This window comes from Scylla paramamosain, chromosome 1 (genome assembly GCF_035594125.1).
Source record: "Scylla paramamosain isolate STU-SP2022 chromosome 1, ASM3559412v1, whole genome shotgun sequence".
NCBI classification, from domain to species: domain Eukaryota; kingdom Metazoa; phylum Arthropoda; class Malacostraca; order Decapoda; family Portunidae; genus Scylla; species Scylla paramamosain.
The window spans coordinates 38,987,693-39,005,192 of NC_087151.1; the positions used below are offsets into that span (position 1 = coordinate 38,987,693).

The window sequence follows — 17,500 nt, forward strand, 5'->3', positions numbered from 1 at the left end:
AGAGAGAGAGAGAGAGAGAGAGAGAGAGAGAGAGAGTACATATAAACACTCACAGCTGTTCCTCATCGCTGTCGTTGAGATCATCCCCCACACTTCTCTTCCTGTGGAGAAGACAGAAAAAAAGAGATATATCCCTGCGTATTCCCACGGGTCGTTCACCCCAGCACCCCCTTTAGTGATCCCCGTGGCAATCCCCGCCGCCGCCACAGGGGAGAAGCCCAGGTGATTGGGACAAGGATGCTCCAAGGGACTCAAGATTGGATGCTGCCGCGTGAGGGGAGGAAACATCAAAAGATTGCGGTTAATTAACTAACGGCTTTATCGGCTCTCCTCCTCCTCTGCTGATTAATTACCTCGATGGTCTGAATATGAAGCTTAAACCAGAGTGTTTAAGGCTTTACGTGGAAGTAACGTCAAGTCCCTCTCTCGGAAGCTACCACGAGTCAACGCCAGGCACCTCCCCTTCCTTCCCTCCTTCCTCCCTCGTCCTCCTTCTCCTCCTCCTGTGATGTGCAGCGCCCAGTTTATTTCAGTTACCCCCATCGCCTGTGTTTCCTGGAAGTGGGAATGTTTCATCGAAGGGTCATGTTCTACGAGGCGAGATGATGACGGTGGTGGTGCTGGTAGTGGTGGTGGAGCGCGTTGTCTTCAATCAAATACCGGTCGATATCTAAAATGACTTAAAGGTAAAATTTTCTTTTATGTGATGAATCTGTAAGGTAATCTTGTAATGTGAAGTGAGGCTTAATTAGGAAAGGTGTTTATAACGAGAATATATATATTTCCTTAATAATAAAATATTCAGATGGTCGTTCTTAGAATAAAGATGTTGGTCAGATGACGGAAAAGTCAGATACATGCTCCTAAATCTCTTAACCAACCGCTGCAGTTGTCACGGTGTAACAATCTATAATGCTGTGCTGAGTTGGTTATTAGTTATTACAATGATGGCAAGCACTTCTCACACCACAACACAGTCGCACATGTAAAGCCAGCGACAAAATCAAAGCGTTTGTATTAGTTGTATCAAAATGTTCATGTATGCCTAAAGAAAAGATCCAAATGTAATCATATACTTTATGCCAGATATGAAAACAAACTTGACAGGTAATTACACACATATGGGTCCCGTTGGTAATGGTGTCTTTCCTTCCCTTACATTTAATTCTTTACTTAGAATCCTCATTGCAATCCTGGCCTGATCCGGAGATCCTTAATACGTGTAGTATATACAATACAACTTTGATTACCAGCTATTTTGATATGATACATATGTTAAGAATCCATCAGTAATTTTTGAGATCATCCAGCAACTCACAGAAACACACTCGTGATGGTCATTTGAATCGCGAAATGGTTTTTTGAGAATCACTGCCTCACTCACTCTCTGGCTTGGGAACAAATATAAAGTTCTTTCCGACACACGCAACAGGATGTCCGGACTTGACTTTCTGATGGAAAATCACTTCAGAAAATTAATACGAAGGGGTCATTGTTCTTCCCAATTTCAGTATACTCATCTCCTCGTCATCTCGAAGCGTAATTACTTCACTAAAAGTCATTGTTAATCAGGTAATTGATACTTAATTAGATAATGATGTCGTAAGATGAAGCAAATTAGTTAATTAAGGAAGTTAACCTACGGTGATTATAATATTAAGCTTGAAGTATGTAGGAGTGTGTGGGAAATGTTCACTCTGTACACACACACACAAACTCACACACACATACACAGATGCTTCCGAGACTGGGTGAATATTGGGTCACGAGTATTTAGTGTAAACTCCAAAGATGATCTCACAAATTAAGCGCCACAGCATTTTATTATATTATTGAATATACTATATATATATATATATATATATATATATATATATATATATATATATATATATATATATATATATATATATATATATATATATATATATATATATATATATATATATATATATATATATATATATATATATATATATATATTATTTATTTATTTATTTATTTATTTATTTATTTATTTACGAAGCAAGCATCTCTGGGATATATTAGCATTTTATAGAGAGAGAGAGAGAGAGAGAGAGAGAGAGAGAAAGAGAGAGAGAGAGAGAGAGAGAGAGAGAGAGAGAGAGGCAGATAAACAATCGAACGGGAAAGGCACAGAGACAGATCAACAAACGGAGGAAAAGACACAGACAGAGACAGACATACATACATACATACAGGGGGAAGCGTGCACGTTAATGAAGGTGATGAAACGATGAAAGGCGGAAGAGCAAAATTAAATCAACTCGCTAATGGACCACGCTGGTTTTGCGGCGAAAAAATTACACCGTGGCCCTAAATAGACACATATTCGAGGACAGTTCCCATTAATACTTCCACTGCGATAAGCAAAGAGTCACAGCACTAAAATCTCCATACAGAATCCTTATAAGCATGTACAACGAAGAAGAAAAAAAAAAAAGGATTCAAACAGTAGTTTTCTCGATTTCTAGCCAGTATAGTGTTTAGTGAAATGAAGAGGTACTAAGAAGAGTAGGAACAGAAAGATTCCTATTAAAAGATACAAAGAAAAGACAGTTAAACTTGGTTGATCATATACTGAGAGCGGAGGGCATCGAAAGGAACTGCTTATTAGGGAGAGTGAAGTGAGTGAGAGCAAGAAGACAGAGAGTTAAGTTTATGGACACACTGCTGGAACGAGTGGGAGGTGGACGGAGAGCTGTGGACCTGGGAAGACTGGCAGGTGACAGAAGGTGGAAAGCCGTGGTCGCCAACGTCACTTGAGTGGCAACCCGGTAAATAGTGTTTAGGTTGGATGTAGGAGAAATAAATGTCTTGGAGTGGCTTGTTATTCAGTAATGATTCGCAAATTGGTCGTGAAGGAGTTAATCTGTCTTAATTATTTGTTATAATACGTTATATTTTGCAGTGATTAAAGGAAATTGGCTAGGCAAAATTAAAAAGACTAGAAAATAAGGCAATTGTCGCTCTTCATTACGTAAATATAGAAGGATTAAATCACTCTTACTTCTACTATATACAAAATAATAATTCTCAATTAGTTTAGTATCTCCCATCATCCTCATGAGCCCAGCAAATCATTAGTGCGGCGAAAGGTAAATTTATTGCCTCTATCTTTATTTGACGGAGAGGCGAATTACTTTATTGGAAGAGTCACCGTCACGTTTGATTACTTCTGGGACATTTACATTTGATTCTTCCGCACAATTCATTTGATCCCAATAAAAGTTCCCGAACTATTTCAAGCTTCAGGCGACTTTTCTCCTAAAAACAACTTTTATTTCCACTTAAATCGCTCTCTAATTCCAAATCATTCTCTAATCAGTTCTCTCTCTCTCTCTCTCTCTCTCTCTCTCTCTCTCTCTCTCTCTCTCTCTCTCTCTCTCTCTCTCTCTCATTCCACCATCCTCCACAACCCATTTCCCTTCCATCCCTCCTACACTTCCTTTCCTCTACTTATTGATTTTCCTTTCTCTCTTTTTTTCATCTCTCAACGTCAGTATTACGTCTCTCGTCCATTGCCACGCTCTCTCCAATTACCTCTTTCGCTGCTCTCTTCTCTTCCCTAGCTACTTCACCTTAACTCAATCATCACTCTCCTCTCAAAACTCCCAATCCATCTTGTGTACATTCCAGTCACTCTTCCTATACTTCCTTTCAACGCCTTCCCCAACACACCTCATTTCATTCCCCTTTCCTACTTAGTTTTCTTCGTGGATCTCTTCGCTTTCATATTTTATTCTATTTAATTTCCTTCTCAAGTCAGTCTCTTTAGGAACCAGTCTCTACCTGTCTGTTTGTGTGTCTGTCCGTTTTCCCATCTCTGTTTCCTCTTGAAATTTCCATCCGAATTCCTCTTTCTAGTTCCAATACCTGTTCCACTATTATTATTTCAATTTTAAACTTCCTCAATAACCTATCCCAATTCAAACTCCGAACTCTACTTTTCCTGCTTCAACTCTCACCAAACAACCACTCTTTTGCTTTTCAACTTCCTCTCCTTCCACCCTACTCCTCCCTTCCACATTCTACTCTTCTTCCCTTCAACCTTCCGCCCAACAACCAGTATTTTCCCTTTCACTCCCTCCTACACCCTCTTTCCACCTCTAATCCCTGTTCTGTACTCAAATCTTTCTCTTTCAGATTCCTGCAAACAACCCCCCTTTTTTTTTTTTTCTTTCACTTCCTCTTACATTCTCCTTCTACCTCTAATACCTCCTCCACAATCTACAATCTTCGCCCTCCAGCCTTCCTTCCCATCCAACAACCAATAATATCCCTTCTAACTTCTCCCTCAAATCTTCCATCCCTATTCCCTTCCACACTTCCTCCACCGGATAAATACACCACTATCCACTAACTTCTCCACGTTCACCTCTTCCTTCCATCCACTCCCTGGCTCTTCTCTGCCCTGCTTCCCTAACTCTCGCTGCAGTGAGTGTGAGCCTCTTCATTCGTGGCCTCTTCTCTGGAGTGCCCTCGTCAGCAGTCCATTTAAGAGGTCGTCCTTTTTTTTTTTTTTTGCCGAGAAATAACGTGGTGGTCGAGAAGTGATGAATACTTATATGATTACCGTCAAGTGAGCTGCTTCACCCACTGAGATGAGGGGAAGGTATAATAATGATGACGTGGGTCTCTCTCTCTCTCTCTCTCTCTCTCTCTCTCTCTCTCTCTCTCTCTGGGAGTTGAATTAAATGGACCTACTCAGTTTAGAATGAGTTTTGAAGGGTTTAATTTTGGGATTTCGGTGTGTGTGTGTGTGTGTGTGTGTGTGTGTGTGTGTGTGTGTGTGTGTGTGTGTGTGTGTGTGTGTGTGTGTGTGTGTGTGTGTGTGTGTGTGTGTGTGTGTGTGTGTGTTTTATCTTAGAAGTGAGTTATTAATTTGTTGATTATTTTTGGGGGAGGTATAACCAAATATACTACATTAATATTTGTAATACTCAAGCATTATATCCTCCTCTTCCTCCTCCTCATCCTCCTCCTCCTCCTCCTCCTCTTCCTCCACCTCTTTCTCCTTCTCTATCATCATCATTATCATTATCATCATCATCACCACTGTCATCATCATTATCACTGTCCTCTTAATAACATAAAAAGAAAATAATAGGGAAGCCGCAAGAAGCCATCAGGCCTACACTTGGTACTGCCCGTATAAAACATATCTACCTGTTTCCACTTACTATCCTTACTCATAAACGTGAGTAATTTTATTTAGTAACACAATATTGACTATAAATATAATTACTGGGTCTGTTCCATTAACGTACCACTATATTTATCATTACTATCACCAACATTATTATTACCAATCGATGATTCTACCGCAGAACAAAAACGTCCTTTCCAAACTTTTCCCATTTCTCTCTCTCACCTGACCATCTATTCCCGGCCGTCCCAGTAAAAGTATACGTATCGCTATATATATGTAGTTCTCACTCTGTTCTGCCTTCACCTTCTATTACACAGCCATCAGAATATTTTTTTTGAGTATTTTTAACGCAGAATAATCGCATTTCGCTGCTCCGGGAAACACGAGGAGTTTCATCATTTAATTTACACGAAGGTAACGAGTTCGCGTATTCTTTCCGTGTGAATTTATCTCTTTCTCTTTCTCTCTCGTCACCTTTCTTTTTCAGTTCCCGCGTGTGCTACATTTCATTCGTTAATTTTCTACGCCATCAAGATTCTGGTAGAGTGTCTGATGATGCGAGTTAGTCAAGTTTTGTATTTTTTTTTTCTTCTTATTTATGAACAAGAAGAAAACTATTTAAGTCTTGTTTGTACTCATGTACCTACTCGACTTTTTAAATGAGAGGGAACTCTCTATTTGAAGACCAACTCAAACTTTTCGTTCGTTCCTCTGGAGTGAAAAAGCAAGATAGACTTCCACTTTATATGTCATTATTCATTATATTCACTCTCATTGTTCTCCGTTATACTGAAGGAAACTTTTTTATTAATATTCTCCGCCCCCTCCTCCTCCGTCTCCTCGTCGTTGTCGTCCTTCTCCTCCTGCTCCTCTTCCTCTTTCTTTTTTTCCTCCTCTTCTTTCCATCTTTTGTTTCCCACTCTAAATTCTTGTCTCTTAACTTTATGCAGTGCAAATTTAAAACCATTAAAATAAAACTAAACTGAATCATAATCAAATTAATCCCATGAAAGCAATTTCGTAATTCATGCACGAGGTGGCTGATCGTCCATACAACTTGTGTTAAACTAGTAAATTAATGTACCTGATTCTTATATCGAGCCTCATTTACTGAACAGAAAACCGGTCGTTCATACAAATTCTGTTTTTCTGGTAAAATGGTTCTACTGATTGCTGTATCCAGACTCATTTATTGAGCAGAACACTGGACATTCATTCAATGTGCGTTATAGAAGAATCACGGCTATTGATTCCTGCATTCAGACTAACCTATTAAACAGAAAATTTATGTTAGACTGTGTTAGATTGGTGAATTAACTTTAAGGAGTTCGGTATGCAGACTCATTTATTAAACAGAGAACCGGTCGCCCATAAAATACGAGTATGTGTTAGATCAGAAAGTTAAAGCTACTGATTCTTGCATTCACACTCATTTTTGGCTGATACTTGAAGATCAACCACGTTATATGTTATCAACCACTTGATACTTTCGGTATTGAATTCACGTCACACCAGCGGCACTTTAACTCCTGGAAAAAGAGACTTTCGGCGTTGAGTTTTTATCAAGTCAGTATTTACTACGGTCACTCGTTCAGAACTTTCAGGCGTAATTCAAAAAGAGTTTCGACCATACCATCCCTGAATACCCCTCAACCTGTTACACTGAAATATACAGCTCATTTTTTCATAGTTTAATTAATTCCACTCAGGCACCCAGACAGTTATTTTGATGTATGCAGCATTTCCCCTTCACTTTTTTATTTTTTTTTATTGTCATAGTTCCTTAGTTCCATTAATTGTATTAAACACTAGCGAAGGCATTCAGTAACTTTTCTTCCACCTGGCACTCCTTTACCCTGTCACTGGCCTAAGACTCCGCTACTCGCCTAACACTATGAGAAACTCTTAAAAACCTTCAAAGCCTCGAAATAAAAAAAAACACAAAGCTTTCATCCTTTTACTGATGACATCTTAAATCTTATTTTGGCAATCCTAGGAAGTTGAAACTACAAGAAATGCGAAAACTTTACTAAATACTAAACAATCCATTCGGCTGTGAGTATTAGCTTTCAAAACTATAATCCAAACTTACACAAAATCATTATATTATTCTGCTAAGAGGCCACGGCAGGTAAAATGTTGAAGTTGACGCTGGAACCTTGCCCTCCTAAAGGCCAATCACGAGGACGAGTGAGCGTATGGGACGGGTTCTTACAGTGGCCAAAATGTATGGTAAGAAAAGGATGCAAGTAGTAAGGTGTGGGCAATTTAGGTATGCGTATTAATCAATCCTTTCACTACTATGGTCGCTTTTTTGCAAACATTCATTGTGAAAATTGTTCGCAAAGAGGCTTAAAGAAGGAAAAATAGATGATTATTTTTGTCTTTTCGAGGTTAGAAACCTACATAAGAGACTGTAGTACGACAATTAGTGTCTAAATATTATAGATGATTATGTGAAAAAATCAATAAGAAATATGTTTAGCAATGAGAGGGTTAAGAATTTACTCCTTATTCAGTAAATTACTAGCTCCTTTGAATTCTCGTGCTTCTAATGATACAGATGAGAGCACAGCTTCTTAAAAAGTTAATATCAGCTCTTCCCTACTGATCTCTTACTTTTGATCATTCTAAACTGTATCGGCATGTGCACTGAGATTTTTATGCTTATTTGAATACTTTGCAGGTTCTCGTTAGTCTGAACTTGTGTGAAGAGACAAACAGTTCTCACCTCCTGACATTCGTGTTAGGAAGGGGAGTAGTGGTGACCTCCAAGGTGGTGGCGGCGGCCTCTATGGTGGTGGAGGGCAGCGTGATGGAGGGGACCTCTGTGGTGATGGCAGCCTGTATAGTGGTGCCAGGCACCGTGGTGGTGGCAACCTCTTTACCCCTGGCTGTCCTCTTAGTTGAGTCAGGGTCCTGAGTAGCGGCTTGTGTAGTAGCGATAGTTGCATCCGTTCCTGCGGTGGTTGTGGCGGTGTCTGCAGCAGTAATAGCGTTGTTAAGGCGAGAAGCGAAGGGAAAAGCAATCCAGTTCTGTGTAAGGTTTGCGTGCTGAGCAATTCAAGAGAGCAGTGAACGAAACCATGAAGAAAGATGTGAGAAAGAAGCAGGTGGTGCGGGAGGGCGAGGAGCAGGGAAGGAGGGCACCAGACGCAGAAAAGTGAGGGTAAGAAGAAGACGAGAATAATCCGTCAGTGTCGAGGCTTTTCGCGGTATCTTGTGCTAATGTATACCGTCCCTCCCTATCTCCCTCCTGCCCTCCATCCTTCTCTCTTTCCCTCACTCGCTAAATCCCTCTCTCAGCGTCTCCCTCATTCCTTCCCTCCGCCTCTCCCTCAGTCAAGTGGAGGAGGACTTCTTTCGTTAAAGGAAATACAATCAACTGTGTCTTCCTGCTTCACCACAGTTCCGATCACTCCTTAAGACGAGGCCCTATTGTTAAACGCTTTGTTCTTTCATCACTATTGTTTTCACAAGCCAAAGGGATGATTAGCAGGGTTCTCATGGATATTTTCCTCATTAATGATATAGGATTCTTTTCAAAAGCGACAGAGATAATCATTCGGATTCTCATTGGTGTTTTTCCCTACTGATAATGCAGAACCCTTGTTAAACTACCTCTGAAATCATCAAAGCATCTCTTAGAAACCTCAGTAACTTCCACGGCAACCTGTTAAAAGTAATCAAGTTGAGACGCCGAAACATTCGAGAATTCTGGCCTTTATCCTGTCCACTCTATCCTGCATTTCTTGACACTTGCCTTATGATCAACTAAGGAAAAATGGAATAGTTCAAGGCAGCATCACTGAGCATCTAATCTATGATCTTTCTACAATTTCTGAATGGTACAGAGATAGCATTGTGTTATTCAAAGCCTCAGTTTCTTCATCCACCTACTCGACATAAACCATACCCTCTTTTTCAGTGACATTCAACTATCCCTGTCCTACTGCATAACGAATATCCCTCCCCACGAGAGCAAGTATGAATCCACTAACTCATCACTGACAAAAATCATTCATGTACCGGATTATTCCGATTTTTCTTCTATTTGTTCGTAGTTTTGACGTGACGAACTGCTACCTAAAAGGCTGAGTTATGAAGATGAATAGTACGATGAAGAATGTACATTTAAACATACCAGCAAATTTAAATAATAAAGGAAAAAAATAACGGCGAGCATGCAGGCAAACAAAGGGACAAAACATGACCTGTTGGCAAAAGAAAAATATTGGTGTATACTAATAACAAATAAACTGATAAATGTACAACAGAAGGGAAAAAAAATTCAAACAAAACCATATAGCCTACGTAAACCAGGAAGATTCGAGCCCCAGTATCAACCAAACCAAACCAGACTCTGAGAGCAGAAAGCAGCATACGTGATATCGTGCAGTAAGTAATTAAAATATTATTACAGATACAGGACAACAGAGGAACAGAATAATAACAAAAAACGGGTAAAGACAGCAGAACAGACAGAAAACTAAACAAAAAAAAAGACAGATGAACAATAAAGAATGGCAAAAGACAACAGGACAGCTAGATGGAGATAGCTACGATATTCTGCAGTAGTTAGAAGAACAGAATAACAACAAATGCATAAAGAAATATACATGGTAGACAGAAAACTAAATAGTTAAGATATTCTGCAGCAGTTTGAGGAGCAGAATAGCAATACGAAAAAAAAAGGGAGAAAGACAACCACATAGACGGGAGATTAAATAGAGATAAGATATTCAGTAACAGTAATCTGCATGAATCTACAAAAAAAAAAAAAAAGTAAAAAATATCATACAAGCAGATAAGGAAGATGAATGTTACTGATGGAGATGCGTGACTGATGAAAGTAATAGCGAGAAACTTCTAAACTGGAAGCAAACACGCAATCACTGGTCCACAAACATACTGGATATACACGTGGCGGGAAATGTCATGAGCAGCACTCCCGGTGATGGAATGGAATGTGATGTGTGGATGTGATGACTGGCACGTGTACACACAGACAGACAGACAGACAGGCAGGTAAACAGGCACCAGGCAGGCAGGCATGTAAGCAGGGGAGCAGACATGGAATACAAAACACATAACACAACACAACATAACACCACACACACACACACACACACACACACACACACACACACACACACACACACACACACACACACACACAAACACACACACATATATACAAGGACAAACATACAGAAGAACGCACGGACAAAAAATTCAAAGACGACACATTATTAAAGACGGACAAAAACGGACAAATACAATCAAAGAACAAAAAACAGACACGAACATAGAACAAGAACGTCACACCATTGACAACACAACTAGACTAGACAAGGACATGAAGGAAGACTACATTGACAGTTAAACAAGGACATAACGAGGACTCCCTGTACATACAATAACAACACTGTACATTGCCACAACACGAAGGGACAGAAACATACACATATTTACAAAGACGAACACTAAACAACACAAGGACGATACATGAACGAACACGGACAACGAGTGCATGGACGGACGCAGGCAGGCAAGTTAAGCTGAGTAAGACAGTATTACCGGCCACAGCAATGCCTTACAGTTATATCACCTTCCGGCAACACCAAGGAACCACCCAGCCTTGCACCAGACCGTCAGCGGCGCAGCGTTAAAACCTCCGTTGCTCCGCCAAGAACGAATCCTCTCTATAATGACTTTGTTTAGTATTAAGTCCTCTTACCGTTCATTTCATACTCAGGTCCCTTGCTCTCTGATGTTTTATCTTTCATCAGTTTACCACTGGGCGAATAAAACTCACTCACTCGCTCGCTCGCTCTCTCGCACGCTCTCACGCACGCACCCACGCACGCTCTCTCTCTCTCTCTCTCTCTCTCTCTCTCTCTCTCTCTCTCTCTCTCTCTCTCTCTCTCTCTCATCCAGCACATCCACAAACAAGAACGGGGACAGGATTTTCAAGTCTATAGAAGCTCAGAAATAATAATGTAATGATCAAAACTTGTTAGTCTTACACGAAGTTGGCTTTTGAAGGTGACAGTCACGTACACTTTATAAATTATGCTCAGGACCTCCTATTTTTGCTGGAGATGACAATTTCAAGGCGATAAAAGCCAAGGTTCGGTAATGCGGTGATTTAAACATGTCATTCTTTAAAGAGGTAGGACTTCCATGGTGACAAAAAACTCGATATTAATAATGCAACGCTTAAGACCTTTATATTAGCAGGAAGGAAAAGCGGCCAACATGGGCTCATATTATGCACTCGTATATAGAGGAAGAAGCAGGGGGTTTAATATGCTTGTATCTTAAACCACAAACTGATTATCGATTATCACTTCACGTGGATGCTCAGAACCCACTATTCTTACGAGAAGGAAAACACGACCAACCTGGGATCACATATATTCGCATACTGAGGAAAAAAATAAAAGTTGATATGCTTGTATCCTAAACCATACCCCGATTATCGATTATTATCTCAGGTTGGTAAGCAGAAGAAAAATACTGCGACAATCTTCCTTATCAGCATCGTCGGGGACACAAGGGACGGAAGGAAAGAAAAACGTGATATATTTTCACTGTAGGAATGTAGGAAGTGGCTCTTCATCACGTAGGGACGTTTTGCGCGGAGGACGGAACACGCCGGAGTACGATTAGTGTATGTACGGCGGGGAAGGAAAGAAAAGAGGCGATTTATCTTCAAACTCGCATTAGGTTCCCGCGGGACAGTCCATCAGGCTTCAGGGACCGCGACATTATTTTCTAAGTGACAATATCTCACTCCCGCGGCAGAAACACGGTCGCAGTTCCCACCGCCAAGATTCCGTAATTAATTTCTCTGCCATGTGTCACTGTGGCGGCGCTGATAATACTGTCTTACCTCCTGTGACTGTTGATGCAGGGGTGGTGGAGCCGTCAGTGGTGGTCGAGGCGGTGGAGAGAGTGGATGTGTCGGTGGTAGGGGTATTTGTTCCACTAAGGAGGGTCGTTTCTGTGGTGGAAATAGTGGGGGTAGTGTTTCCTTCTCCACCGCCAGACGTGAGGGTGGAGTACGTTGTTTCTGTCCAGGATGTGGTGGTGGTCGTGTTCAGTGTGGTGGTAGTGTCCGTGGAAGAAGCTTGGTTACCTTCAGAATTTGTCCCTTCAGAGTCTCCCTCCTCGGTACCGGGCTTCGTGACCACCGCTGGTTCCTCTGCAATATATGTACACTGTCATGCGTCGGTCAGATTACTTCCCTCACAGCCATCCAGTCCTTGATCAAGTGTAGGATTTGATTTTACTCACGTACACTGCAAAGTAATGGAATATTCCCGAAGTCAATGCATCTCTTCATGTATATATGCATACGTGTATATAAATTGCTACCTACCTACACACACACACACACACACACACACACACACACACACACTAGTCGGAGAAAAAGAGCAAGCCAGGAAGGGAGCGAAGGAACTCACACCACTCGCCGCTGCTATCAGTGAAAGAGCTGGTTTGGCTCAAAATACAAGTAAAGGAAGATGGGAAATATTTACATGTCCGTACAAATAGGTGGTGGTATTTAGTGGCAAGGATGAGCAGAGTGATGGGGCTTAGAGAAGGAGGGATGGAGAGGGGAGTAGAGGGATGGGACGATGGGAGCTGATGTGGAAAGGCGCAGACCATAAAGTTAAAGACCACTCTATAGTTGACAAAGACGAAGTTACTTCCACCAAGCCCCAAGACCTGAACCAAGGAAGGAGGAAGACGCGACGGGGAAGAATGGAGAGACCAAGAAGGGAAGCAGCAACACTCACTGGGCGAGCAAGAAGGCAGCGTGGTATTCTTTTGCAGTGCGGTGAGGACCTGCTTGAGGCACTCGTCCAGGTCACAGTGGCACCACTTAACGAGGTAGTCAGTTATCTCGCCCTGTGCTGGTGCCCAGGTGACGCCGACCAGCACGCACGCCACCCACGCCCAGGCTGCAGGGACAGGAAGGAATGGTTAAAGAAGTATGACAAGGAAAGGTGGCTTGACTTACAGCGGAAAGAGGTGTGCCAAGTTGCAGCAGAAGTCGTAAACAGACGACCCGTTCATTAACTAAGTAAACAATGCAAAGTTCTTACCCTCGGGACAACTAACCACCGCCGCAACAGACTCTCAACTCTCTCCCCTCAGAATCTATGATGGGTAAAGCCTACTTGACATAGCCCTACTCAAACTAATTTAACTTGTCACCACAATTACGACAGCTTCTACTCCACATGTTTGGTATCAGCCCGCAGGAAAAGGAAATAGCACCAGGTCGTAGGATGAAGAAAAATAACTGCTAAACAAGATGATCTTTACGTACTTTCATTTAAACTCCATATTGAACCTATTGATTATTGACAAATCTAATATCTGCATTTCACGGAGGCTTTGTACATGAAAATTATGAATCGACACAAGGATATGATACCAGATATGTGCACAGTATGAAAGGAACTACCACATAAAGCTTTGTAAATGAACATACGGATACATTGTAATAGATACATGAACAGTCCCAAAGGTATATCACCAACGAATTCTTCACCGTATACTCTCGGCCTAGGAAACGGCTCAATACTTTTACAGGAAGGAAGGAATCTGACCAGCTGCGTCGTGTGGGCAATACATATAAATGGAAGTGAAATCACGACTGCAACATGTACGGATTCGAGCAAGTTTTCTGCAGTAACTCCTGACTTTGCACATTTACAGAACTGAATGTACGTATTGAGATTTTTCTTAAATATTTCTCTTTAAAAGTTTTTACTACATTTTTTTCTTTCTTTTTTAAGGGAGCAGTATGATGAAAAGGAAGGAAAGTTGGTCGAAGAAGAAGCCATTCAGGTGAAAGGGAAGACTGTGACAATGGTTTTGAAAAAGGAGAAAAGTTAAACACGGAGGACAAAAGGAGTGAGAAGACAACGGAGATACGAGAAGTTCGCGATGGAAGGGGGGAAGGAGGAAAGGGAAGAAGAGAGGAAGGAAGAAAGGAATGAAGGAAGGAAGGAAGGAAGACAAGAAAGAAAAATCGGAATAAATGGAAAACTGTGATAATGTAAAAAAGAAGGAAAGGCTGAAGGCTAGTACAAGAATGTGGGAAATATAGATTCCGATGGAGGGAAGAAGAAAGGAAAGAGGAAGGTGAGTAAGAAAGATTAAAGGGAGAGAATGGCGATACAGAAAAAAAAAAAAAGTGATGCAAGGTTAGCAATAAACAGAAGAATGCGAAAAGCTACATCGACCAAGGGCAACAAGATCTAAGAAAAAAAAAAAAAAAACTCACTGAGGTGCCAGTCCCCAAACAGAGTCAGAAACGATATATCATAAGTAATATAGACTTGCTTGCATTTACGTCAGATTTCTGTCAACATTATACATACATAAATTATCTCCATACTAGAGTTATCTTTACAAAATGGAAACGAAAGATATGTGCTTTCCCAATAATCCTTAGGTTTCTTAACTATTATATCTATTACGAGTATTACTGTATTTATTTGTTCATTTATTTTAAAGAAGCATAACCCTCACCCTTCCTCTACTTCCTCCAGCACATCAGCCAAAAATTATCAAGGTCACCAGGACTTGAGAAAAAAAAAAAAAACATACCCACAAAAATTATTCACGGAACACTTCAAAGACTTAAACTCAAGATCACTCCTAGTCCTCCTTTTCTTCCACTTTCTCTTCCACCACCTCCTCTTCCCACCGTTCTTCCTCGTCCAACTCCTCCTCTTCCACCACTCAGAAATTCGCCAGCAGGGCAGCATGTGCGACCCGGAAAAAAAAAAAAAATACAAGACTGGCCCATAAAAAGATCACTGGCTGAACAAACTGCTCACACTGACTTTTTGTGTCGCAGTGAAGGGTTCTCGAGTCTCCCGTTCTCAAGCTGAGGGTGTTCAGACCATTATTGCTGAGAGAGAGAGAGAGAGAGAGAGAGAGAGAGAGAGAGAGAGAGAGAGAGAGAGAGAGAGAGAGAGAGAGAGAGAGAGAGAGAGAGAGAGAGAGAGAGAGAACGACGTCTTAAGGAGCTACAAATTTCAACTCACATTATCTAGTGGAGTGAAGGAGGAGGAGGAGGAAGAGGAGGAGGAGGAGGAGGAGGAGGAGGAAGAGGAGGAGCAGAGAGTTTACATATGATAACCTTGCGTGGCTGTTTGGGAAGTTATTCGAAACTAACTGCTTGGTAAAGAAATGGGACAGTACAATAGAGGGGCGAGGAGGAGGAGGAGGAGGAGGAGGAGGAGGAGGAGGAGGAGGAGGAGGAGGAGGAGGAGGAGGAGGAGGAGGAGAAGGAGGAGCAGGAGAAGGAAGATGAGAAGGAGGAGAAGGAAGGGAAGGAGGAAGAGGAGGAGGAAGAGGAGGAGGAGAAGGAGGAGAATACAAAGGAAAGCCAAACAGCATCAGATCTTTTGGTCCTTGCAAGACTGTTCGGTAAGGAGGAGAAGGAGGAGGAGGAGGAGGAGGAGGAGGAGGAATATACAAAGGAATATACAAAGGAAAGCCAAACAGCAACAAACCTTTTGGTCCTTGCAAGGCTGTTTGGTAACTACTTCTAACTAGCTACAGTGAAGAGAGACAGGACAGCATAGCAGAAGGCTCCTCCCCACCCACCACTCCCTCCAGCTTGCGCTGGCATGGAAATAGTTGGGAAAAGTACCATGCAGTATGGAAAAAACTGACATGGAAATTTTCATAGGAAAGGATGAAAGGAAGTTCTACTATTCACCCTACGGTGAACTCTATACGCCTATCTGAAAGTTAATACAAGTTATATTAAAACTGTTGAATAAGAGTTTAAATAGTGAATTTAGTAATTATTCGGACAAGAAGAGAGCTTGTTGGGGATTTGCTTTTAAATATTTGTCTATTTTATTTTTGAATGATTCAATAGTATTGCTGTTTACAATTTCGGCAGGAAGTTTATTCCATATATTTACTATACGATTAAAGAAGAAATGTTTGGCCTCGTGGGATTTAAAACGTTTGGGTATAATCTTGAATCCATTATTTCTTGTTAGGTTAGAATGATCAATGGTAAAATAATTATGTGCATCAATGTTACTATATCCTTTGAAAATTTTGAACACTTCAATTAGGTCTCCTCTTATCCTGCGCTTTGTTAAACTAAATAGGTTTAGTTCTTCAAAGAGGAGGAGGAGGAGGAGGAGGAGGAGGATCCCAAGCAAGATAGAAAAGAAAGGAAGGAAGAAAGGTGAGAGAGAGAGAGAGAGAGAGAGAGAGAGAGAGAGAGAGAGAGAGAGAGAGAGAGAGAGAGAGAGAGAGAGAGAGAGAGCGTTGGAAAAGACAAGAGACGCAAAAGAAAAGAATAAAGAGGAAAGAGAAGAGAGGACAGCTGGACAAAGAGGAATATGAAAAAAAGGAAGGGGTGAAGGAGGAGGAAGAGAAGAGAGGAGGAGGATGAAGGAGAAAAGAAGAAAGAGAAACAAGAAAAAAAACAGGAAGACTACTGAACACACATCAAAAGAGAAGAAAAGAAGGCAAGATAGAAGATAGAGAGGAGGAGGAGGAGGAGGAGGAGGAGGAGGAGGAGGAGGACAGAACAGACACGTTAGTAGACACGACTCTCCCCTCTCCTGGACGACCCGGGAACACGACCACCCGCTGACCACCACGACCAACGACTCCATCTGCGCACATCCGGTTCACTTCCTAAACAGCCGCGCGGGTCCACATTTGTCACGGTTATCGGAGCTGCGGGGCGGGGAGGAGCAAGAGGGGATGGGGGTAGGAGGAGGAGGAGGAGGAGGAGGAGGAGGAGGAGGAGGAGGAGGAGGACTGCCATGACGATTACCACTACCATGATCACAACAAGCGGAGAACGCAGAGAATATGAGGGGGAAACATGATTAGTTGATGCTTGAGCGCTACTAGAACAAGATTGCATAGAACCGTAAGAGGGAAGGAAAGAGGAAGAGATTGAGAAGGCTTTGAATAAAGGAGTGTAGATGAATGTAGAGAGACAAACAGAGGAGGAGGAGGAGGATGAACATTACCACCAGAGGCGAGAATGCAATGTTGGTGCTTACTATTGGTGGCAGTGCGTCCTGGCGAAGTGGAGCGACAGTGCAACGTTTTTGAAAGCAGAAAGTAAGAGACAAACGAGAGGATGAGGCATGAGGGATCTGAGTTTCTTGTGACAGTTTTTCACAGTGTGATGTCCAGCCGACGCTCACACCCCGGATCACGTTCCCGGTCAAGCAAAACTCTTCAAAAGCCCACCAGTCGAGGAGAAAGTTACCCTCGCAGAAAGCAGCGGGGTAGGGGACTTGTAGG

The 17,500-nt window shown here is 41.7% G+C and overlaps 1 protein-coding gene across 1 annotated transcript in view; it reads right to left on the bottom strand.

Moving 5' to 3' along the window:
• LOC135105256 (uncharacterized) overlaps positions 1–17,500 on the bottom strand; it is an 83,258-nt gene that overhangs the window by 25,810 nt on the left and 39,948 nt on the right. Inside the window, exons 3-6 of the mRNA XM_064013482.1 lie at positions 12,985–13,149; positions 12,072–12,383; positions 7,905–8,154; positions 54–101 (exon numbers count right to left, since the gene is read on the bottom strand). Of these exons, the coding sequence (XP_063869552.1) occupies positions 54–101; positions 7,905–8,154; positions 12,072–12,383; positions 12,985–13,149 (775 nt within the window). The remainder of the gene's footprint in view (positions 1–53; positions 102–7,904; positions 8,155–12,071; positions 12,384–12,984; positions 13,150–17,500) is intronic.